Here is a 25725-nt window from a genome sequence, read left to right as displayed (position 1 = left end):
TTTCTTTCTTCTTCCTTCTGTCCTTCCTTCCTTCCTTCCTTCCTTCCTTCCTTCCTTCCTTCCTTCCTTCCTTCTTCCTTCCTTCTTTTTTTTTTCTTCCGAGATAGGGTCTCTGTGGGACAGCACCAACTGTCCTGGAACTCACTCTGTAGACCAGGCTGGCCTCGAACTCACAAAGATTCACCTGCCTCTACCTCCCAAGTGCTGGGATTAAGGGCATGCACCACTACTGCCCGACTATACCTGGCTTTCTATGTGGGTTAAGAGGATCAAGTTTGAGTCTTTATGCTGTGTGGCAAGCAGTTTTCAGAGTGCGCTATCTCCCCAGCTCCTTATTTTTTTCCTATTTCTTTTGGTTGCTTCTAAAAGGTTTTAATTTCTTTTCCTTAGCAAAAATGTAAAATCTTGAGGGTGGTGGGTAGGTGAGGTCTCAATGCCTTCAGATTAAGACACTTGGCCACGGTCCCACACAGGGGCTGTGCTTGGAACATGGACCTGTTTGCTGTCCCTGTCAAACGAGTACAAACTGGAATAATGTCCCCCTGCACGTGGCAGAGGCTGGCTGGTGGGACTAGTGTGGCTATGACACGACCAGCGGAGTTGGTTGACACTCTACCCTGCCTCCTACAGACAGACCTGTCTTCTGATCAGGTTCCCATGCCCCTCTACACTTTAGAAAGAGTTGACTCTGTCACCTACATGGGAGGATGTATTAAGTTTTGGCAAGATGTTTGGCCATGAACATTCCCTTTTGATACCTGGTTTAGTGAGAGGAATGTGGCCCTGTTCTGGCCAATAGGAAGTGAGGATAAATCTGATAGGCACGTTTCTAGGAATAGTTTCCTTTATGCCAAGAGAGGTATGGTGACTTGAAGTGACTTCCTCCGCCTGGTCTAATGGGAAGCAGGGGGCGGTGGCCATCTTGAAATCTTGGAGGGAATCTCCGGTGGTGGGAGGGAGAGGGATTCTGCTATGTTGAAGATGGCAGAGGGGAGCTACTGGTCAAACCAACCTGGAATACGTCACTAGGGGCTCCCTGGTCCATGTGGCAATAACAGTGCTTACTGCTTTTGTCTCGTTTGGTTAGGCTTTCTATTATACAAACAATTTCCTAACAGCCCTAGGCGAAGGGTAGCCTGGATTTGTCTTCTGTTTTCTGAGTGGCCACTCACAGAATAGCTCTGGGCCTCTGGGCCTCTGGGCCTCTGGGCCTCTGGGCCTCTGGGCCTCTGGGCCTCTGGGCCTCAGAGTTCTCCTCTGTAAAATGGAAAGAAGGCTAGGAGGAGGATAGTTCATGTATGACAGCATGTCTCATACATGTTAAGTCATGACTTCTGTTTGGGATGAGACATCATCTGATGTTATGCCCTTTCTGGCCTTGGGCTTCCCTTTGGGGACACCAAGTCTCTCCCCTGTTGTGTCATTGACAGCATCTTCGTAGCCACAAAGCAACTATCATTATTATCACCCAGGGCTTCTTCTACAGATGACTTTCTAGTTATCTTACTTCTTTTAGTTTGATGAGGCACCATCGTTCCCAGTTGAGGAGGCAGCAGAAGCCTGAGTGATTTGTCACATGACCATAGGACTACGGAAGTTCTTCTGTGGAACTGGCCAAGACTTTCCATACCACGCAGCTGCCTCCTAAAGGTGGGGACTGTGCTCCCTGACTCCCACCCTAAGCCTGGATTCTGTTGTGCATGTTCCTGTGTGTCTTTGAAAGTGACTTTGGGTAGACAGCTGAAGGCTCCTGCAAGGGCAGGATGATGCCTGTGGCCCCCGGGGACTCACTTTGGTTAAATACATGGAGATGCTCATGGGCGTGGCCTTGACTGAAGGAGGAGTAAGGAAGCTCAGGGACCTCTGTGACTCATTTCTAAAGACCAGGAGTATACCTGTATGGCCTGGTCCCAGGCTTTAAGATGGGGCCAGGCTGGGTACCAGTTCAGTTAATCCTCTACCCAAGAGCAGGTTGTTCTGCCCTGAGCCATCTCAGGAAGTCAAGACAGGGAAGTGTGACAGGAGGATTGGTAAATGCTGAGCTGCTTAGAGCTTTTGAGGTGGCAGTTGGTGGCAAGGCTGAAGGGAGAGGAACAGATCAAGCCAGGCTGGGCGCTAGTTCAGTCCCTGTACTGGGAGTGTATGAAATTTCTCTCCATCATTCACAACTCTGACCCTTCCAGAACCTCTGCCAAATATCTGGGTAGGCCCTAGGTCCCAGGTCTCCTTATTCTTCAAAGAACCACAGGCCGAGGAGGAAGGAAGCCAGGATACCAATGATGCTTACATGTTCCTACTGCGTTCCAGACACTTTACACGCCTACTGCGTTCCAGACACTTTACACGCCTACTGCATTCCAGACAGACACTTTACACGCCTACTGCGTTCCAGACAGACACTTTACATGCCTACTGCATTCCAGACATTTTACATGCCTACTACGTTCCAGACACTTTACACGCCTACTGCGTTCCAGACACTTTACATGCCTACTGCGTTCCATACATTTTACATGCCTACTGTGTTCCAGACACTCTTCACCCAAATGCAGCCTTTCTAAAGAGAGGGTACCTGGCCCAGGACATTCAGTTAAGAAACAACGCAGGACCAGTGAGATGTCTAGGTAGATAAAGATACGTGCCGTACTAGCCTGGCAATCTGAATTTGATCACCAAAACTGATGGCAGGACAGAAACAATTCCACCAAGTTGTCCTCTGACCTCCACACATGTGCTATGACATGTATGTATATATGAACATACTCATCATATACACACATAGAATAACAGCAAAGGTCAGGGCAGGGTGGGGTAAGAAATGGTGTCAAGAAGCAGGAGCCCAGAGTTGTGTGCCAGGTCTGGTCCAGGCCATCTTCTACTTCAGTGGTCTCCCAGATCTGTGCAGTTCTGGGCCCCATTGGAAGCTCAACCCTTCTCCCTACCTGTTCCTTCCGCGGTCAATTCAGCTTCCAACCTCGCTTATTTACACTACATTCTTGAGTTTGGCCTGAATTATCCTCAACAGAAGAAGAGCCTAGTGACCACAGTTCCACCTGGAGGCCTATCTCAGTTTTCTCCTGGTGAGTTCAAGGCCTGGACCACACTGGGGCTTTGGTGGCATGACCACCAAGTCCTTAACCCTGGTTGTACAAGGTGACTCTCCCGACTCTCACATCAAGCCCAACATCCATGCCTAGAGGAAACTGAGCTGTGTCTATTGGGAGAGCAGACTCCTCTAAAGAATGCCTTGAGGGCGGGACCGGGAGAAGAGTTGTCAGTCTGGTGACTTGGTGCTTCTGAGAGCAGAGTGGTAAGGGAGGAGACAGCTGCTTGGTTGTTTCCACATCTGTCCCAGAGCATGTCAACAAGTTCCACAGTCAGAAATGTTTGGTGGATAGCCCCTCCTCCAAACCTCCCTCCAGGGGCTCAAAGGGACAGAAGGAAGAATGGTTCCCTGCTCTTGTGGCCCCGGAATAGGAGCTGGAAGCAAACAGCCTGTATGTGGGGTGCGCTTCTGGGAAGTTGGTTCCTGAGGGCAGAGAGGTAGGTCATCCCTGGACTCACCATCTTCCTTGGTCTGGATATAGAGCACGCTGCTGCGCACACCGTCCCCGGCCTGCGTGTAGGCTAGCACTTGGACGCTGTAGTTGGTGAACTTCTCCATGCCCCGAAGCTCCACTCGCTCCCTTGTGGTGGTGACATTCTGCATCTCGCCCCACTCTGTGGAGACAGGCCTTTAGTCGTGAGGCCAACCCTGCCATGCTCCCTGCCCTCCTCCTAGCCTGGGCTCAGACCTCTACTCTGTAGGGGTGAGGACTAGAGGGTCTTCTGCAAGGTAGCAGATACGTCCCTAGGCCATATCTCTCCTTAAATACCAAGTGTGTGCTGGCCTTGAACCCCAGTTGACCTTGTACCAACTTTTGCTTAATGCTCTCTTTAAGATACATCCATCTATATCTCTCCCTGAGCATGTACCTTCCTGCTACCCAACTCCCTCCTTCCTTAGCCCCCTGGGGACCTATCATTCTGGTTCCACTAAGGAGCTTCTTGTGGATCCTAAAAGAAATGTTCACGGAAGGAAGGGCATGGTGGTACATGCCTTTAACCCCAGCCCTCAGGAGGCTGAGGAAGGACGATCTCTGGGACTCTGAGCCTAGTCTGGGCTACACTAGCCAGGCTACACAGTAAGATCTTGTCTAAAAATATAGTTTATGTCAAGTGTCCTTGGAGAGGGCCACAGAAGCAAAAAGGAAAACAAACAGGGAGGGCTTCTGAGACCCTGCTGAAACTATGTGGAAGACTGGCCCAGGCACAGCGCTGGGGACAGACTTTGTAGAATGAGAGACCAGAGATCAACCCTCAGTGTCTCACTGGCAACCAGGTGTAAGCAAAGGGTTTAAGGCACTGGCCAGGCGGCAGTGCAGAGTGTAGGGCCCAGAGAATGAGAACACCATGCCCAGACGGGATTCAGAGGCCTCCATACAGGAAGCAGGGCAGACCTATGTGGGGCACATGGAAAGACCTAGGAAGATGGCAGCTTCACTAACATCCCCGCAGGCTTTGGAGAATAGAGGCCAATGTCTTCTCTGAGGGCTGGGTTGGAAAGCTCATTGCCTTGAAAAAGAGAAAGCAAGTTCTGGAAGGAGCCTTATGCTGACCCCATGTAAGGGTCACGTTTGTTTGTTTTTTGAGACAGGATCTCACAATGTAGCTCTGACTGTCTCTGTCTCCCAAGTGCAGGAATTAAAGGCAAACACCACCACTGAGTGGACCGGGGTTTCACAAGGTACTTGGGAAACCTTCAGTGGTTGAGCCCTAAGACTGAGGCTTCTAAGCTTCCCTAGGAGAAAATGGATCAGGGATGTCTTTCCAGTAGCGTTCAGGTCGGGAGGGAGGCAGCAGTAACTTGGAGAGGTGGCTGTGAGCCGCATCCCCAGGTCCTCTGGAAGGGAAGGTGCAGAAGCCTGGGAGGCAGAATGTTTGGAACTAGGCTACAAGCACATCACAGGCTTCTGCTCCATGAGGTGAGGAAAGCTTCTGTGTGCACAGCTGGGGATGCAGGCCGCTGGCTCTGCATCCTATAGAGTTCCTGGTCACTAGAAGGCCTCTGTGCACACCACTAGGCATGAGAAGGATGCATTTGTTGGGGTTCCACAGGCCTGTCTGCATCTGAAGCAAAAAGGGACCCTGAAGGCATCTCTTCCGCTTATCCCTCTCTGTCCTCGCTCTGTGAATTCTGTCCGGCCCCTCACATTGCTGTTCACATTGGACTTACACATCTTACTACCCATCTGGCTTCATCAGTTTGACCAAGGAGCTGCTTCCCTAGGCTCAGATAAGCCTGCTTCCTCTCTCATCCCTCTGGGCCTAGATGATGACAGCTTCCTGCAGGTACTAATCCTGGCCATCTTCTCTCCTCCCCACCCCACTAAAAGTACCCCTTCAACACACATGTGTGTGCCACCTGCTCCCTGCCTGATATAGCCATGAAGTCTTAATATCAACATATCAGAATAGTAAATGTGTCTCAGTACCCCAACGACTCCTATGCGTGCGATTGTCTAGGTGTGGCTGGTACCTACTGCCCCTCACCAGGGAGGTGACCGTGTGCATGACCTCAACCCTTATCTGGCTCTGGTCCTAGGCTAACAAGGACCCAGGCAAGTGGACCCTCACTGTCATATCACACTGCTGTAGCCTCCATATGTGTGCAGAGGGGCTGTGCTTGCCCTTGACATGCTGCTGGAAGCTACTCAGTTCTAACCAAGCCTGGGGGCGCATCCCAAAGAATGCAAGCCCATTAGCCTGGACCCAGCCATTAACCCCAGAAGACTCACCCCCATCAACATAGAGTGACCAGAAGATGACCCTATAGCCTTTGAGGACACCGTTGAGGGTGCTTCGTGGGGGCTCCGACCAAGAGATGACAGCCACGTCAGAAGTGATGGACAGGGCTCGGACATTCTCTGGGGGTTGGCTGGGCACTGTAGAGGGTAGTGGGAAGCAACAGCTAGTCAGTCAGTTAGGGTATGAATGACAATATAACATATGTGTCTCATACTGGGCCCAAGTTGCCTGATCATGGGGGTGTAGAGTCAGACAAGCAAAGGGTCTGTCTGACTTGGAGGTCTGGGAGTTGGACTGCCATTCAAATCTTCTCTGATCTCCAGTCTCACCCTACCCCATCTCTTTGGGGGCAAGATGGCCCTGGTTTTGTTAGCTTCTGGAGAAGAGGATGAACTTGGGCATAGTCCCGGCAACTCCTCAGTAGGCCATGACAGTCAAGAGAGTCCACAAGATGAGTGCAGTGGCTTGGGAGACCAATCAAATTCCAGGGTAGTTGTAACTCAGTCTCTAACAGAGGGCTAGACAGATGGATCTGAACCCAGGCCTGGCCTGGGAATTTCTGCATTTTGGGGTTAAGCTGAGGGGAAAGTGAAAAGGAAAGGGGAATCTCAATGGATCCTGGCTTAGGGTCCGAAAGTTCCCATGGAGATCTCTAAGACTTCTGGGCCCATTACTCCCTGTCCCGTCTCTATGTAGGAGCATGCCCCAAAACCTGGGTGTCCTGAAACCACAGAGTGAGGCCAACTTGGGTGAACTATGTGCCCTTGACTCTGAGAGCTCCCTCTGTGACTTCTGAGTCCCCTAGCTGCTCAGTGGGAGCAAAGCACCGGGTTAACTCTGCTAAGAGTTTCAGCGGCACTTTGTGCCAGCTTCCTAGGAGCCCAGGACAGAGGGAGAGAGTGAGCCCGCTCTGCCGTGAATGGGAGAAAGGAGGCAGAGGCTGGAGGGAAGGTAATTAGATCCCGTTGCCCCACAAGAGGCAACTCTAATTTTTATGAGCATTTAAATGATAATACATCATCCTAACGATCCTCTTTGAGAGTGATTATTGTTTCATATTACTTAGGTGTAAAAATATAAGCACCATGTAATTAGGGACCCAGTGTAATAAACTAATACAGATCGCCCGTTCGAACAAAATGAAGGTAATACAATTATGGAAAAGACACTCTTGCTAAGGCAGGGGCCCTTGAATACCCCAGGAGGAGTGCTAATATTGCCAGAAAACGATCAGGATCTGACAGGCTAACGAGGGCCTTAATTAAGTATGAAAAACTGCGGAGCAAATGCACGTGGAAACTTTCTTCCCTGTCTCCTCCTTTGTTTTGAAAAGGACCCCACAGCCCGTGCTGAGCCCTCCCTGGTGGAAACTCCGAGGGCCCTGTCTGTGGGAGGGAGGCTGTCCTCCCTTGAGGATGAAGGATGGGATTTTAGGATTGGGTGGGCTGGCCTGGGCTCCGGGTTTGGACAGCTGGTTCAGCAGACCTTCATGGGGCATGCTGTATCTAGTCTTGCTCCTGAGCACAGGGGAAGCAGGTGGACCAGAAAGAGTATGGCCTCGGGATCAGGCTTGGATGTTTGTCATGGTTGTGGCTGTTATAGTACAAGGTAAGGGATCAATGGCTGCCAGTTGAGGCTGAGCTGCGTGAATTCTGACTCAGCTGTGGTTTTCATGGGTACTCCATGGACCACAAGCAGCCCCCGCCCCCCACCGCATCGTAATCGTCATCATGGAGTCCTTGCTACACAGAGCTGTAGGGTACAGCAAACACTGAAGGCTTCCAGAAAGTACGGTGCTAACTCCTGAGCTAGGGCACCACTTGGACCAATACTCCAGCCTGAAAGGCGATAAGCTGTCCCTCAGCCCAGCCAGGCTTGTAGTCAATGCCTTTAGGTGGTGGAGAAACTTGGGGGGGCCCAGGGCTTCTTCAGGCTCTCTGTAACTCTCTGACCTCTGCCATCCCTCTCTTTTCCCCACTCAGATCTGGGACCTACACCATCCCCAAACTCAGCTGTGTCCTAGCCCAGTGAGAAGGAATCTGGGGATGGAAGCAGGATTTGAAAGCCCTAGACAGCTTCTACCTTCAGCCAAGGTTTAGAAAAGTGAGTACAAGCTTCTCCAGTGTTCCTGGCCTGACTCCCCCTCTCAGCACAGGCTAAACTTGCAAAGGGGAAGAGGGAGGAGAGGGCACAGCTAAGCTCAGGGCCTGGCTTGCCAGTGTTGGGCTGCTTGGCTTTTGTAGTGCCATGCAGCAAGGGCATTGCACTCTCCCTTCCGGGAGAAGTAGACCCAAGACCTAGACAGTTTCCACTCTCAGCCCCTCACTTTCAATTGGGGTGTCAGGAGGAGGCTTTGAAGACTCTTCTGCATCTTCCTATTCTGCTTTCTCAGGGTGTGTGTATGTAATTGACTGCTTGCCTGCTGCTCTGGAGGCCTCGAGGCTCTATGTCCTATCTCAACCTGATACAGGTTCAGGCTCCAGCTGTCTGTCATCTTTCCTGTGTGGACAGGATGCATGCTCCTGTTCTCTCCCAGCTATGGAGAATATGGGCCCCTTCATTTACTATCAGACTGTGGGAGCTTTTCTAGTTACAAGGGTGCTAAGATTTATTTATTGATTGATTGATTGATTGATTTTGAGACAGGGCCTCACTATGTATCTCTGGCTGACCTGGAACTCACTGTGTAGACCAGGATGACTTTGATTTCACAGCGATTCGCCTGCCTCTGCCTCCTCCGTGTTGGGACTAAAGATGTGTGCCACCTCCAGCAGAGTATTTTTTAAGAGCCAGCCTCTAAATTCTTCTGCCATTTAGCTGACAGAATTTCTTAATTCTGTAGTCTCTTCTTATACCCTTGAAACAGATCGGGGACACATTCTAGCCTAGAAATACAAGTGAAACTTGGCTCTTCTTTCTCTGCTTTTCAAAGGAGAAACTAGGCCCAGAATGAGGGGAAAAGCTTGGTCAGGGGCTAGGGGCCCAGAAGGGAGGAGAGAGATACAGGGACAGAGAGACATGGATAGACAGACAGACTACGAGGCAGAGCATCAGCGAGTGAGAGACAGAGACAACCGCAGGGGCTGATGCTGTTTTTGTTGAGTGGACTAAGGCCCCCTTGGGAGCAGGGGGCAAGAGGAGATGGGGCGGTAGGTGTGTTGGTTATTTTTTTTTGGTCAACTTGATACAAACTGGAGTCATCTTGGAAACCTCAGTTAAGAAACTGTTTCCACCAGTTTGACATGTAATCAAGTCTTTGGAGTGTTTTCTTGATTAGTGGTTGATATAGGCAGGCCCAGCCCACTGTGTGTAGAGCCAGCTCTGGGGTGCTGCTCCTGGGCTGCACAAGAAAGCAGGCTGAGTCAGCCATGGAGAGAAAGCCAGGAAGTGGTGTTCCCCTGTGGCCTCTGCTTCAGTTCATGGCCCTGGGATCCTGCCTTGAGTTCCTGTTCTGACTTCCCTCAGTGATGCAGTGTGACCTGGAAGTGTAAGATGAATTAACCCTTTCTCTCTCAAGTTGCTTTTGGCCGGTGTTCTATCCACAGCAGTAGAAAGCAAACAAGAGCACCCATGAAGCTTGTGTTGCTCACAAGATCAATGTAGATCCAGGTCCTGGGGCTGCCTGAACCAGAATCTGACTCCACGCTCCTAGCCCTATGTCTGCCCTTACCATCCTCCAAGGTGGTGGCATTGATCTCACTGGATGAGGGCCCTGTGCCTGCCCGGTTGAAGGCCTGCACCACCACGCCGTACTGAGCAAACTTCTTGAGGTTATCCAGGGTGTAGACCTCACTGTCCCCGGTGGCCTTCATCTCCACGATGCTGTACTGCCCATTGCTGCCAGGGCTGTTTTCCCGGTACCCAATCTGGTATCCCCGGATGACTCCATTCTGCAGCTCCTTCTTGGGTGCCTGTGGGTCAGGGGAAGAGCCGAGGATGAAGACACAGTGATATTCTGAGATGACTTTGTTCTTAAAGCCAAGGACACATCATCAGTCTGTGCCTAGCCCTTTGAAGACTCCTGTTTCATTTAGATTGAACGGCGAGCTATTTACCATGGCTTCTAGCCCTCTGTGAGCATGACACTGAGATGCCAACCCATCTTCTCACTAGCCCTTTATGCTGTTCTTGTCCCCACTCTGGTCTCTCTCCTTTGTCATGTCCTTGAGGAGAGGCCCCCTTTTTTATGAGACAACCCTTAGCTGTTAGTGTCTTGTTTAGGCCTCTGGTCAGAGGTCTGGTTTTTCCTCCCATGGCTTCTGACATTCTATAGAGTTTACTTCTGTGTTTAGATGTCTGCCCCAGCAGAATCTAATGTCACGAAGATGAGATGTATTGACCCTTTTTACTGCTGTATCTCTGGTCTATAACGGTACCTGTCATAGAGTGGGCCCTGATTACATATTTAGTGCATGTATGCATGTATGTATCATTAAACAGGGACGTTACTTGTATGCTTAGGGACCTAGAAGAATTGGAACCTGAGACAAAAGTGATCTGAAGGAGAGAGGTATAAGCAATGAATTTAAATAAAAGGAATGTCCTGTGATCCCTGTTCACGCACACTGCGATGGTCATTACTGGTAAAAAATGATGTAGAAAAATCAGGACCCTGTTACAGGAATGTCAAGTACAACAGCAGTGCAAGCAATCTGGCTGTTTCTCAAGCAGACAGACATTGAGTTACCATGTGATCCAGGTGGTCATACAATCCTACTCGGGGTATTAACCTTGGAAGACTGAAAGCAGGGACTCTGTTCTTTGGATATCTGTGTGCACAGCAGCATCATTCACAAGAGATGAGTGGACCAGTGAGATGTGCCATATCCACACAGTGGAGCAGTATGCACTCAGGAAAGGGGAAATGCCTGCATAGGTTATTGAATTGATGAACTCAGACATTGTGCTACGTGAAACTAGCCAGTCACAAAAGACAGGCACCAGAAAGTTCCTGTTACAGAGGGTCCTGGACTAGGTGAATTCACAGAAAAAGAAAATAATAGCTTCTCTGGGTGGTGACGGTGCACACCTTTAATCCCAGCGCTTGGAAGGCAGAAGCAGGGGGTAATCTTTGTGAGTTCGAGGCCAGCCTAGTCTACAAGAGCTAGTTCCAGGACAGCTAGGGCTTTTACATAGAGAAATCCTGTCTTGAAAAACCGGAAAAAGAAAGAAAGAAAACAGAAGTTTCTAAGGAGCTAGGAGGAGGGGATAAGGAGTTCAGTTGAGGTGATGGGCAAGTATTGGAAATGGCTCATGGTGATGGCTACACACCTCTATGAATGCTCTAATTGGCATGGAACTTTATTCTTTTTTCAATTAAAAAATTGTGTGGGGTGTGTTTGTGTAGGTATGTATATGTGAGGGTGTGCACATATGAAGAGACCTCAGGTTGACACCCGGGGTTCTCCTCCATCACTCTCTACCTTATTTTTGGGATCTCTTATTGGTTGTTCTGGCCCTTGCTGTTTTGACTAAACCCAGGATCCTCTGGTCTCTGCTCCTCAGTACTTGGGCTGCAGATGCGTTGGAGCGTCAGGCTTCTATATGACTTTGGGGATCTGAGCCTGGGTCTTTGTACTAACACAGCAAGCACTTAACCCGGTGAACCACCTCCCCAGTGTCCTGAACAGCACTCTTAAACATAGATAGAAGGTATAAATTTTATACTAAAAAAAACTCTTGAAGATAAAGACGAACCTAAACAAAGAGTGCTTGACTTCTGCCTGGCCCAGATCCTCAAGAAATGGGCTGGGTTGTCCCCAGATTCAGTGGCCAATGGTGGAAGTGTGATAAGGGAGGAGGCCTGCAGGCAGCTCATAGATAAATGATCAGAGGTGCCAAGAGGGTGCTGGTGGGAATGAAGGACCAATCCCAGAGGGCCAGAAGAACAGAGCAAAGAACGTTCTCCTAGCATGAGTCCAGACTGGGAAATGTTCTCACCCCAGACTCAAGTCCTGATACAAACTCTGCCACACACAATCATGCGCATATACAACTGTCTTGAGAGAAAACATTGTAACATGAACACCAGTACATGGCAGGATCTTATATGGCCTCTACCCCCACATACAAGTGGCTGTGTAATTCGTGTCTATAAACACGTGTGTAGGTACTATAAACAGATGTGCAGATCCTTCAGAATGCACATCCTAATCACCACGCCTGCCCACAGGCAGATGCAGTTAGAACCACAAATAGAAGCTGGCTTCTTTAGGGACAGGGCCTGCCCATCCTTAAATTGAGATAGAAAGCCACCTCTGTGCAAAGAAACCAGTTAGAACCAGCGTTTTGAAGATGAGGAAGTTAATTTAAAAGCCCACCTTCTATTATACTAAAAAATAGTGAGATAAAAAACAATTAAGTTCGTAAAACAGCCCCACTGTTTCTTTTAATTCAATGAATGTTTTAAATGAATTGCATTTTAAGCTCACTGTTAACTCAATAAAATTAAGTTTTTAATTTAACGTAATTGTTTTGAACTCACTAAATAGGTATGTGCGCGTGTGTAATTGACTTGACTTTTTGCTATTGCCTGAATCATCTTCTCGCTGTACTTGGGCAGTTCTGCAGAAGTAGCATGCAAATGGGCAAACCTCTGCAGCTGGGGCTTGTGCATGCTCACACACATGTAGATACCTATCAGAGGCACACACTCATCTTCAAGAGCACAATTCGCCGACTGGCCACTACATACACTCTGCTACTGCATGGACACACAATCACATCATTGTACAATGCCACACTGCTTTGCACATCCAGGACCATGTATGCTGCCACCGTCTACCCCAGTACATAACACCTAGTGAGGCATCATGTTACACACGTGCACACTTGACCCAGGGCTGTCTACGGCCAGTTATACATCTCTGTACATATAACGCAGCGCTGTCTATACCACAATAGACACCTATACACATGACCTAAGGCCATCTAAGACATGATATATGCTTGTGCATAAGGCACAGCCACATATATTGGCAGAAGCCCTGGGCAAACACTCAGGTACCCTGATGTACATGTATATTTCAAAAATTTATACAAATTTTGACATACCTTCCCTCCTGTCTCTTTCACTCACTTTTTTCTCTTTCCCCCTCTCTCTCTTTCATTCCACATCTCCCTCCCTCCCAAACACACACATTCGGGGTTTAAATCAATCTTAACAATATTTCTCTGAAGCATTAAGGAATCAATAGGGCTGATTGCAAATTTATATCCTAAAGCAGGGGTGATCCATCCCACGGAGAGTCTTAAAGTGGACTGACTTATCTTTCAAGCGAATCTTTATTTTTCATTAATCTGTTCTCAGCGTAAAAAAAAAAAATCCCCACGAGAAGTCAGTCCCTAAATTTATTGACTTGCTGGCTCATTCTGAAGTTCTAACTTTCTAATCAATTTTATTTTTCATTATGAGACTTTGGAGAAATAAATTTGATTCTAAATTTTTATCGACCTTTGGGTCAGAGCTTTGTAGCAAAACACCTGGGTGTTTTACATGGTTCTTGGGCTCCATCTCTGGGCTCTGTGTAGTCCCAAGAAATGAGTTCAGAGCTAAGATGCTGACAAGATGAGGTGGAACTGGGCTTTACCTTCAGCTTCTGGAGAAAGCTCCTGGGCCTGGATCTGAATCTAGAGGATGTTTTTTCTAGGGGGCTAGTCTGTGAGAAATTTCTAAGGTCAGGTTGACAGAGATGCGAAGACTCAGCCTAAATGTGAGCCGGCTCCATTCATGGATGTGGGGAGACACATGAAGATGCAGTGAGCTGAGGACCAGCCTTCCTCACTCTGTTTGCTGACTGTAGGTGTGACCTTCTGTGACTTCCCCCCATGACAGACTGAACCCTCACACTCTGAGCCCAAATCAACTCCTCCATCCTTAATTGCCAATGTCAGATATTTTACCACAACAAGGAAAGCAGCTGATACAAGGCACCAGCTAGGACATCTGCCATTTCTCTGGGGAGGGAAGAGTCTCGGCCGCTGCTGTGTGAGTATGTGCACACACGTGGTCATGGCCATTGTAGGGAAGATGTCCTTCTCACATTCTTCCGTGTTCAAGTTGACCCTCTTGAAGAGTCCAGATAGGGGGCTAATACTACTTGGGTTTTCTGGTTAGGAGTTAGAGTGGAAACAGAGCATTAGAAAACTGATTCCCCATGAACATGTAGCCACTCCACGGTCCACTGTCAAGACTAGAATGTACCTAGAAGACTAAGGCCAGGTTCAAAGAAGTTCTTTGGTCAATAACTGTTCAGTATACTGCAGTGGAAAGACGGGTCTGGGAGTCCCATCTGTGAGTATTGTATGAAGAGAGACTCGTGAGCCTGCTGGGTAGAGGAAAGGCAGACAAGATGGCATCTCACTTACCTTCCAGGTCACTTGGATGCTCTGTGAAGTCACTGGTTGCAAGGTGACATCCATAGGGGGACCGTCAGGAGCTGGGTACACAGAAGAAGCAACACTGAGTCACATCTGGTAGAGGAAACAATCCTGTGTCCTCATTCAGCCTGGGGGACTGCTGAGGAGGGAGAAGTAGCTGATCTTCAGAGTAGGACAAGGCAATTGTCCCCTTATGATCATTTGTGATCAGTTATCCCCTTATGATCATTTGTAACACTGCACGCATATGTCTTCAGCATGTTTCTGCATTGTTTTGTTTCACAATAACACATGTAAGAAAATGCATCAATAGAAATCATATTTAAACTTTTATTAAAAATCTGGGGTAGGCCAGGTGGTGGTGGCACACACTTTTAATCCCAGCACTTGGGAGGCAGAGATAGGAGAATCTCTGTGAGGTTGAGGCCAGCCTGGTCTACAAGAACTAGTTTCAGAACAGTTAGGTACGCAGAGAAACCCTGTCCCAGAAAACCAAACCAAAATCCAGGACTAGGTAGATAGCCCAGTCAGGGGTTTGAATTGCAATTCCCAAGACCGAGTTCCATCCCCAGAACCCATGTAAGAAACTCTGAGTGCAGCCAGCCTGGAGGACTCCTGAGTGTACACTTGTGACCTCCACTACTGGGCAGGCAGATGCTGGTGGATCCCTGGGCTTGCTGGCCAGCCAGCTTAGCCTGTTTGGTAGATTTCAGGACTATCCTCTGATCCCTACATACACCCATGTACAAGGACATGTGCACCTTCCCCCACCTTCCCACACTATGATAAAGGTCACTGGCCCAGGGAACCCTTCATGTTTTGTAAAGTCGGGGCACCTTTCCCACACAGGCTGGATCCCTGGGAAACAGGGCAGGACCATGGACAGCTCCCTAAAGCCCAGATGACCATAAAACTACAAAACAAAACAACCCTGCCTTCTCAGAAAAACTCTGACCTCTTATGACGCATAAAATGTATTTCTGTGAATGAACAGCGTTAGTGGAGGCCCTTGATGTCCATGAGTCTCAAGATCATGGGCAGTGAGGGCAGAGGACAGAATAGGTACTTACCAGCCTCTTCCGTGCTGATGGTAAGCTCCTTGCTCGGCTCGCTGCGGCCAATCTTGTTGAAGGAGTACATGCGTATGCTGTACACAGATGCTGGGTGCAAGTCCACGATGTTGGCCTGGTTAATGGTTGGGGAAATGTTGCGTGTGGACTGTTTAAAATCCCAGGAATCTGGAAAAGAGACAGCCATTTTGAAGCACATCCTTGCATATTACGAGACCTGTTCCTAACCCAGCCATAAGTATCAGTCTATCCCAGTTCCAGCTTGGATGCCAGAGGGGTCCGGTTCACAGTGACAGCAGAGAGCCTTAATAACTTCACAGGGACTATAGAAGGTCCATTCGAAGGGGGCTCCGGATGGGAGAAGCCAGACTTCCCATTGTCTTCACAATGTGTGAGCTAAACTACAGACAGGGTCGGACAGGACATGTTCTATTGTCCGCTGAATCAACACTTGTTTGCTATCCCTGGGGTCTGATGGACAGTGTCTTTCTTATGGCATCTTTTGGGACAACTGTGACTCACCTATGGTGACTGTGAGATACCCCATTTACCCAGTATCCCTGTGGGGATGGGGAAGCAAGGACTCTTCCCCTCCCTCCTGCTCTCTGCCTCTGTATCTCCCTACCTTGTGCATCTGTGTGATGATCTGAGAGTTCTGTGTGAGGTTGTGGGGTGGGGAGAGGGGCAAGACCTAGTGTGAGAGTCCTAGCCCATCCCCACCCTCTTTCCTGTGCCAGCAACAAAAACGTCAAGTGTCAGAGTCTTCAGAATGAGGGACCAACAAAAGGATTAACATGTTCACAATTCAATTCATCCAAGGAGACTGGCAGTCCGTTCCAGGGCTAATGTTTAGCAAAATTGTAGAACATGGAAAATGCCAGATAAATGCAACTCAGGGATCCTGTGCCTGCAGACATTATGCATCTCCAGAGGAGCTTAGCCGTTCATCCGTGCTGGCTGAGTCCCTACTAGGGGACCCTAGAGCAAGATGGAGAGGGGCTGAAGCTAGAATGGTGGTTGAGCCAGGACCTTCTCAACCCAGAGGGCTTGACCAGGTGCCCCCTTAACACTTCTGGGAAAAAAGGGTAAAGACCAAGGAAGAAAAGCTCATAGTAGGGCTTTAAAGGGCTCCCAGGCACGCTCAGATACCCCTGCTCACTCTGTGCTTAGAGATACATTGTGGCTGGCAGTGTCCTGAAGAAAATCTCAGTGGAAAAGACGAAGTCACATCTCTAAGGTTGGGCTCCAAAGGCAGGAAAGGACGCTACGATTGTAGGCAGATTTTAAGAGGTTATTTTTATGCATGTGTGTTTGTGTGCCTATATGCACCCACACAAGTTTGCATGTGTGTGGAGGCCAGAGGACAATCTCAGTGTCCCTCAATCTCTTTCCACCACAGTTTTTTTTGAGACATGAGTTCTCATTGAACCTAGAACTTTCTATTAGGTTAGACTGGTTGGCTTGCAAGCCCCAGAGATCCTTTTGGGTTTTTGTTGTTGCTGTTGTTGCCTCCCTCGATGATGGGTTGCAAGTGCATGCCACTATGCTTGATATTTTTATGCTGTGTCTGAGGACTGAACTCAGGTTCTCATGTTTGCAAGGCAAGCATGCTACTGAGTGAGCCCTTAAGAAGATGCTTAAAGCTTTTATTACATTCAAATAAATAAAGAAATAGATGAAATGTCTGTGTGTGTGTGTGTGTGTGTGTGTGTGTGTGTGTTTGTGCAGACAGGCAGGCCTCATGTGCTTATGGAAGCTAGAGGACAACTTGCAGGAGGCAGTTTTTTCCACTATGTGAGTTCTAAGGATCAAAAGATCATCGGGCTTGTTGGTACTGCCTTTACTCACTGAGCCAGCTTGCCAGCCCCAAATGCATAGATACCCACATACATACGTACATATATACACATACACACATACGTACATACATACATACACACACAATAAGACATACTTATATACACATACATACATAGCCTGAATACATCCTAACTCTATCCTTTCAGTTCTGGTTAACTGAGATCTTGATGCCGTTAAAACACAGCTCTCAGCTGCACAGGCTTAGCATCTGTGAAGGGCATCGGCCCAACTCCCATCTGTAGTTTTGCATTTAATTCATCGGTTGCTGGAGCCAAACCAGCAACATGGCAGGCTGTGGATGCTCAGAAACACATTATTTTCTGCTTGTCTTTAAAAACACCCCAGCCACCCAGAGAGTCACTCTGTAGCTGACAGGTGAAGCCAGAATTGCAAATAGCACACTGTACCTGCTGCAGACACCTCTTTGATTTGGGATGGAACAGACTGGCCATGCGGAGGCAGGTGCTCATGGCTCTGTATGTGGGGCCCTGGGAGCCGGTGCCAGCTCACAAATCACATTGGGCTTGCCTGTGTTGACGGGAGCGGGGGAATGATCAGAAGTCAGAGCATTCATTTTTGATGAGTGCAGGCAGAGGGAAGAGCTTTGTGGGATGTGTCTGAAAACAGGGGCCACAAAGAGGCCCTGACATCTACCAGGCACCTGTGTGGTGCCATGGGCAGCTCCGGATGGCTTAAACGCGCATTCCTGACTCCGTGTGCCTTCCTCTGACAGCGTGCTGTATCTCCAACATCACCAAGTCCCATCTTCTACTTGGCCTGTCGCTTGTCAATCCCCCCTCAGCCCTCTCTTGGCTTCACTTGTCAGTCTCCCCTCTGTCTCTTCTTTTCTGAAATGCTCCTCCTCTGACTGTCTAAGAAAGCTCTTGAATTCTGCTTCTCTCTTGGGTCTGTTTTGGTGTCTTTCTGCAACTGCCGCCTCCTCCCTACCACCCGCGGACACTTTCTTCCGGGCTCCATCCATGCTCCTCTTGCACCATCTCCTCTCACACCCAGGCTTCCCAGGGGCCATTCTGGACTTTCTCCTCTGTCTCCTTTGCTATCAAGTCTGATAGCTTTTATGCCCCAGGTAGCTCTTGATTATATACGAGCTCTCTCCCCCTATATCTCTAACCCAGGTCGTACTATTGTCATCTCTTCTTTGTCTCTCCTAGTCCTTTCTCCAGCCAACTGTGAGTCTCCTGCCCCCGTTTACCTGTTCTGGACCCCACAGCTGTCATTCATTCTGCACATACAGCCGAGCCTCTCTCAAGGGCATGTACTCTACTCTGGCACTGATATTGTTCCTTCTAAAATGTAAATGTGACCCTGCCACCTCCTCTCATGAAACTCTTCAGTCCCTTCTCCTTGCTACTGGGTGAAGAAGAAGTTCACAGTAGGACCAAGGCTCCATAATCCTAGCTCGTGTCCATTGCTCCCCAGAGTCATACAGAGCCCCCATCACAGCCATGCCACAGCATCTCACTTTTGGGGCTCACTGTTCTAGGGGCATTAGTCAAGAAAGTACCCTGTCCCTGAAGACAGAAGCAACATCTAAGGCTTTGGTTCTCACCCCCATTTTGCAAGTATTGAATTCTCAAAACCTGTTTCTGGCTTTTAGATCAGAGCCACCTTTTTGGACTTTTACTTTGGATTTAGAATCCTTCCGTATCTTGTCTCTCCCTCCCCTGTCTTCCTCAGCTGTCAATCACAGGAAGGCAGGGGAGGGGCTGTCCCAGACAACAGTTCCTTTTCCTTCTCTTGTCAGATGTTTTCAGGGAGATTGGACCTTGTGTTCGCACATCAATTTTGATGCTGGTTTAAAACACCTCTCTCCTAATGCAGCCGAGTCAGGCCTGGAGGGCTCTCCCGAATTCCCAGACTAGAACATGGCCATCCCCCAGATTGCTAAAGAGTTGAACTTGGAGGCCTATTTTCTTCTGTTCCCTCCTCTGCTCTCTGGGAACATTGCACTGGATTTGGTGAATATTGTCTCTTTTAATATTCCCTTTCATATGTGCCTGCCTTGCCCAGATTAACATATTTCATTAAGGGCTCTCTCTTCCTTTCTTCATCAAAGGGTTTATGATGCAAAATATTCTTCTTAAAGCTAAGGAAGTGGCTGGGGAGATGGCTGTGCCTTCTGCTCTGAAGGCTGCTCGCTAAAAGGATCCTGAGCTTTGGTCGTTTTAGGAGTCACTTCCCTGCAGAAGGCTCAGGAAAGAAGGAAGAGATGCCTCAAGGGGAACACAAATCCGGTCTGTCTGTCTGATTCTTCTCCTGCATCACAGCTCTGAAGCTCAACCCCTGCATGGACTCCCCCAGTGACACGGACACCCCCTGGGTCCCAGCAGCTACTGACAATGTCTCAGTACCAGCCGCACCCCAGTTCCAGCAGTACGGTACGCTAAACCATGTTGACTTCCACCCTGGGGCCAGTACAGCCCCAAGCTGGCTGGCCCACCAGGCAGTCTCTGGGCTTTGAAGGCTGTCCTCAGAGAAGCCCTGCCTTGCTCTGGGCTTGGTGAACAGAGGCGAATGTGGCATCTGCATCTTTCAGGGTGTGCGGTGCCATCTGATAGATTTGTGTGGACGGCGCTATTTATCATTCAGCGTTCATGTATTATTACTCTGCTGCCTGGGGCCGGGAAAAGACAGCGTGAACATGATGGCTTAGAAAGGGCAGGCTTGGTAATTTCCCTTGGAAAATTAGCATGATGAGCAACGTGGCAGAAAACCTGGCCAAGGTGCAGGGCACCGTGAGCAGATGGTCGAGACCCATCTTGGGTGTGGTCTGGGGCAGGAGCAGGAGGGAGGGAGGGGAAACAAGGCTTTTCTATGTATGTCACCATGCTCCCTTCATCCTCACAACTTCCCTGAGAATCAAGGATTTCTGTCTCTACTTTGCAAAGGGATACCCAAGGGTTAGGGCTTGTGAGCTTGCCTAGCATCCAAGAGACCCTGGGTTGTTCGGTCCCCAACACACAAAACAAGACAAAATAAAAACTAGTAATCTGTTTGCTGTGTGTGGTGGTGCACACTCATAACCTTAGCATTTGGGAGGCCAGGGCAGGAGGATAACAAGTTTGAGGCTAGCCTGAGCTCTACAGAGAGTTCTGGGCAAACCCAACTTCAAGGAAAGAGCTTGTCTCAAATATCACCCTACCTTTAAGAAAAATGAAGGGAGATGCTCAAAGTTGCTCAAAAATACTTGCTAAATGCCATACAACTCGCTATTTGGTCACTCCAAGTCTGCAGATTTAGGAATGACTGTCATCTCCCCATTTCACAGGTGCAAAGAGGTGAGGTTAGATGCAACACACACACACGCACGCACGCACGCACATGCTCATGCTCATGCATACAAGCACACACACACACACACATAAATGCACATACAAACATGCCCACTTCCTTCTTCCTTTGAGTCATCCTTCTGTTCTCTTGGATACAGTCCTCCATTCTTATGTAATACAGTTAGCTGTGAATTGCATTTGATTGGATAGTGATTCTGGAAGTGTGTGTGTGTGTGTGTGTGTGTGTGTGTATGTGCATTCAGTTTGTATCCCCACTCCAAGGGCAACATTCTGCTTCCTAATTCATTCTCTTTTTCTACTCCATGACTTTTGCATGATTCTGGGGGCAGGAAAGACTGGTACTTGGTCCATGTGGCTGACTGACAGACAAACATATTTTAGCCTGCAAGTCCCATTGGGCTCTAAACTGCCACATAAGGTGTTTGAGTTATAGGGGGAGGGGAACTTACATTTGTCAAGGGCTCCCTCTAGCCTTATGCCAGCTGTTTCTAGAATTCTCCACAATCTTCCCCCATTAGACATTCTTTATTCTGCACCCACTTTTAGAGGCAGGGAAGCTGTGCCTTGCTCACATCCTTTGTCTGTCTCAATGACAAGCTGAAGTTCTCATGGACCTATTGCTCTCAAATGCCAGGATGTGCCAGATGCCTGTTTGGGGTGCCTCTTCTCAAGGCCTCTGAATTTCTAAGTGTGCAAAGCCCAGTGGAAAGGCTCCTGTGAAGCTCAGCTCCAACTTTCCCTCCCTGTCCAGTCTACACCTGTCCTGGGCTGAGCTATGCAGTTCCTCACCCTGTAAGAGGGACAGATAGGATGGGGTAGGGTTTCCATACATTAAAGAGGTTTGTGTGGGGAGCAGGGATAGACAAGAGTACAGTCAGGGAGAAGGGCAGAGCAGGTTATAAGGAATACAGGAGAGGGGAGACAAGATTTCCCAGGCACCCATTACCCACCCCAGATGTGAGCCCAGTTGGGGGATGGAGTGGGCATCACTGTGTGGAGATGACGTGTGCTTCTGGGGGGCCTGGGCTCAGCTTCAGGCAAGGCCTAGACTCAGATTCCTTACCCCTCTGCCTCTTTACTGTCATCACCTGCAGAGCGGCAGCACCGCTTTGTTCTGGTACTGGATGCCAGGTTTTAGCAGGCATCCATCCCTGTGGTGGTGAGGCTGTGCTAGGAGCTCAGACACAGTGGTTCTACCCAGCGGAAGCTGAGCTTGGAGGCTGTCCTCTCTTTCTTGTTCCAATGCACACCTGCAGTCACAGTGCCGTGCCTATGATTGGGGTCCGTGAAGCCTGGGCTGTGCCTTGCCTGGCTCTGCCCTTCTCTCTTCTCTGCAGGTAGTGTGTCCTATCTTAGTCCACTCGACTTAGCTTAGTGAATCATCCGCAAGGGGCCAGGCGGGGGCCTTTTTTGATGACCCTTGACGGAGCTGCAGCCCCCACTTTGCATTCAGTGTGATCCCTGGGTGTCTATCTGCCGCTAGACTGGAAGTTTCCAAGAATAGGACTCCTTTGGGTAGAGGCTTGTGTAGTTGTGTAGAAGATGAGGTGACACACCTTGGGTAGGCAGCAACTCCAGAGCACATCAGAGATGCACTCTCCAGTGTCCGCCTTCAGCTCCGTCATCATCACAGGCCTGTGACAGGTGTTGCAAGGAACATGGAGGAGAGGACTGACCAATCAGGAGGCAAAGCTGATCAGCCAAGTTCAGGTATTGTGCCACATGGGGCAGGAAGGCTCTAGGTGGTATAACCTAAGAGCTAAGCTAGGATTCAGTAGGTGAGCTGGGGTTGGCAGGAGAAGGTCAGAAGAGGGAAGAGAAGGCCTGAGGTCCCCAGACTGTTCCTACCTTTTATTTTTAGCGATATAGTGAAACCAGTATAGGCCCTTGGTATCAGATTCCAAAGGTGAAAAAGGGCCAGAGAAGTCTGGTTTTGTTCTCACTCCTGCCCTGGAGTCGTATGTTTATCTTCTTGCTCCCTCTGCTTCCCCCCCCCGCCATTTCCACTGCTTGGCCAAGGGGTCCATCATGGTTTTGCACCTCCTGGGTACCTGGTGTTGACTCTGCCCAACAGTGATGTGGCAGTGGCACAGAGCCTGTGGTCTGGTAGCAGGGACTCAGTGACCCAATCTCACTGATCTCCAAACCAAGACCATCCAGGTGACGCTGCAAAGCCATGCCACCCACACAGAGGCAGCCCACAGTCCCGCACTCAACACCTGTCAATCAGACCTACACTGGAGAACCTCGGTCCAACAGGATGTCTCAGTCTGTACCCTAGCTTCTTAGACTAGCCACTCTCTTAGACTAGTCACAGACTTCTGTACACTGGAGAGTGCCAATGAGTCTGCTTTAGGTTGGTGCTGCCCCATTGGAGAGGCACAGGCGGGCTATGTACCACAAGGGGCCACAGTAGGCAAACACTCATCGTCTGTCCCAGCACCTACCTGATTTATTCTTGTATTCAATATCGAAGCCGGTGATGATGCTGTTTCCATCAAACCTCTGAGTCCAGCGCAGGTTCATGCTCCGGGCTTTCACCTCTCGAATCTCCAGCTCTGGGGGGTCAGGGGGCTCTGGGCCACGATGAAAGAGGAGCAAAGGTGAGACAGTAGTGGGCAGCTTAGCTGTGGGCCTCTGGGCCCTAGGGCAGATGGAAGGGCAGGCAAGCAGGAGAATGTACCTTGCACAGTGAGCTGGATCAAGCCCCGGTCCTCCCCATAGGAGTTGATAGCATGGCAGCTGAAGAACACGGAGTCCCCACGGTCAGCTGGCTTGAGCTGAGATAGGACGAGCAGGAGCAGAAAATATTCAGAGGGGGACAATCTAGGGGGTGGCTGGGAGGGAGGTTCAGAGGGCCTCTATCAAGGGTTTATCTTCCCAGAAGGTTTGAGATGGGCATATAGAGGAACTCAAGCAAGGAGGAAGGGTCATGAAAGAAGCTTGGTAGGGGTGTCCCCAAGGAGAAGAGAGGAGGCTCAGGAGCCCAGGCAAGAAAGAGGGGTTGAGAAACCCACACAACGATGGCTGTGGTGGTCAGAAAGGAGACAGGCTAAGCTTCTGAAGTAGAAATACCCGGATAGAGAGGAGCAATGTGCGGGAATGGTAGGTACTTTGTGAGGTACAGGATAGGGCTCTCAGTCACCCCATTTACCTAATGTAATGGGGTCCCCTGGTCTCGGGACTGAGTACCCACCTTAAGTGTGGAGACCACTTCATCACCATTGTCCTTGGTGGCAATGGCATACCGCATGACTCGGTCTGGGTCGATGACCGTGTCCCCCTTCTCCCAGCGGATAATGATGGGCCGCTCGCCCCGCGCGGTGCAGTTCAGCTCCTTGGCATGACCCTTGATGGCGATGGTGGTGTTGGGGTGGGAGGTGATCATGGCTGGGACTGGAAAAGAGGAGGCAAGGGGCTGTGAATACCCCAAGACCAGCCTGGGGGAGGTGCCTGTGCGACAGAAGCCCTGGTCCCCACTCTGTCCCATCCCTGCCCGGCTGTCTCAAACCCCATTGCCCCAGCACCATCCACAAATCCAGCCCCGGATGTCCCACCCACTAGGCTCTGCTCTTCACTGCCCGGTTTCAGGGGGTCTCCTCCTAAGGAAGGGCACCCTGCTGCCATGCCTGGCACTTTCCTCCTTCTCTTACACTTCCAGGACCCTTCCTAGAAGCACCAGCGTTTCATATGCACAGCATAGTTACAAAAAAACCCAGTTATATTGAAACACAGTTATGCAAATATTAAAAACACTAACAAGCAAACTTTGGATATTGTTTATCACACATCAATATGTTTTGCTCTTATTCTTTATGCGATAAGATCTGGCAGCAGGCCTTATAATTACCGTCTTATATTACCATGCCTTTGTAGCGGTGATGAGCACTAATGCTATTTTGAGAGATCTACAATAAGTATGATATGACATGAAAATATCTGTGTATTTCTATGGGTGACAGTCACACACACCGTTACTGCTGTGGTTTGTGGCTTCTGTTCACAGGAAATGACTAAATCTCAGTTAGAGGCTAACATAAAAAAAGATGTGGTTTCTCCACATTCAAATCAGCTCTGTAGATGTCTGGATCCTCAGGTTCAGGATCACACTCTAAGGCCAGGGTCTCTGCTTGTTAGAGTGGCTGAGGTGTGTTTAGCTTGTTCCACAGGAGGTCTGGATAGGGACATTATAAAAGACCTTCCAGCAATGCTATTAGGGTTTACCAGATCCTGACCCATCTGCTGACCATATGGTTTTACCAAGGCATAACCAAATTCCTCAACGGTCCTCAAGAGGTCACCTCCACTAGCCTGGCAAGGAACATTACCAACACCAGGGTCTCCTCAGGACTTGTGTGTCTTAACCAGAAACAGGGAGGGGAGTTAGCATAGTCTCTGAAGTCTTGGCTCCTGCCCTCTGTGAAACTCAAATCAACATGTGCTGGGCTCTTAGACCCTGTGTTAGGCCTTGGTTGTGTTTGTGGGAGACCGGAACACAGGAGACATCTGAGGAGTGTTCTAGGGATGTATAGGAAGGCATGATACACTTGCCACAAATATTCACTAAGACCTAGCATGTGGAGCCTGCTCACACTGCGTTCTGCTGATCAGAAAGAAACTGGCCACTGACGGCTATTGGCTTGTCATGCAACGGTGCATAAAGAGACCCTGGTTTCTCTTGTTTCAGAACTTGGTCCCCTGGTACAAAGTCTGTTCCTTTCCAGTGGCTCCTCTTATTCCCCTGCTCCCTCCAGTGTCCTCCTGGATTTCTGTCCATTTCTTGTTTTGTTTTCATGTTGTGCATGCATGAGTATTTGTGTGTGTGAGTGTGTGTGCATGTGCGTGAGTGTATGTATATGAGTGTGTGTACATGCATGCTTGAGAGTATGTATTGTGTGAATGTATGTGAGTACATGTGTGTGTGCACATGCTCATGCCCATGCAGAGGCCAGAGATTGATGTCAGATGTTGAACCTGGAGCTCATTGATTGGGTCAGCTGAGCTGGGCAGCTAATTGTAGGGACCCTTTTGCCTCCAATGGCAGGCATACCATCATGCTCAGTTTTTTAAAATGGGTTCTGGGGAATCAAACTCAGGTCCTCTTGCTTGTGCAGCAAGAATTTTACCAACAGAGTTATCTCTCCAGCCATGGCCCTTTTTCCAGTTTTTTTTAAAATTTATTTATTTATTAAAGATTTCTGTCTCTTCCCCACCACCGCCTCCCATTTCCCTCCCCCTCCCCCAAACAAGTCCCC

The 25725-nt window shown here is 49.2% G+C and overlaps 1 protein-coding gene across 1 annotated transcript in view; it reads right to left on the bottom strand.

Annotated features, from left to right (window-relative positions):
* Positions 1-25725, bottom strand: part of Dscaml1 (DS cell adhesion molecule like 1) — a 332236-nt gene that overhangs the window by 25635 nt on the left and 280876 nt on the right. Inside the window, exons 12-19 of the mRNA XM_026778910.1 lie at positions 23667-23866; positions 23154-23250; positions 22918-23046; positions 15297-15464; positions 14215-14285; positions 9518-9758; positions 5838-5984; positions 3565-3720 (exon numbers count right to left, since the gene is read on the bottom strand). Coding sequence (XP_026634711.1) covers positions 3565-3720; positions 5838-5984; positions 9518-9758; positions 14215-14285; positions 15297-15464; positions 22918-23046; positions 23154-23250; positions 23667-23866 — 1209 coding nt within the window. The remainder of the gene's footprint in view (positions 1-3564; positions 3721-5837; positions 5985-9517; positions 9759-14214; positions 14286-15296; positions 15465-22917; positions 23047-23153; positions 23251-23666; positions 23867-25725) is intronic.

This window comes from Microtus ochrogaster, chromosome 5 (genome assembly GCF_000317375.1).
Source record: "Microtus ochrogaster isolate Prairie Vole_2 chromosome 5, MicOch1.0, whole genome shotgun sequence".
Taxonomy (NCBI): domain Eukaryota; kingdom Metazoa; phylum Chordata; class Mammalia; order Rodentia; family Cricetidae; genus Microtus; species Microtus ochrogaster.
The sequence above is the reverse complement of the archived record's forward strand: the minus strand, read 5'-3'. Positions and strand labels throughout refer to the sequence as shown.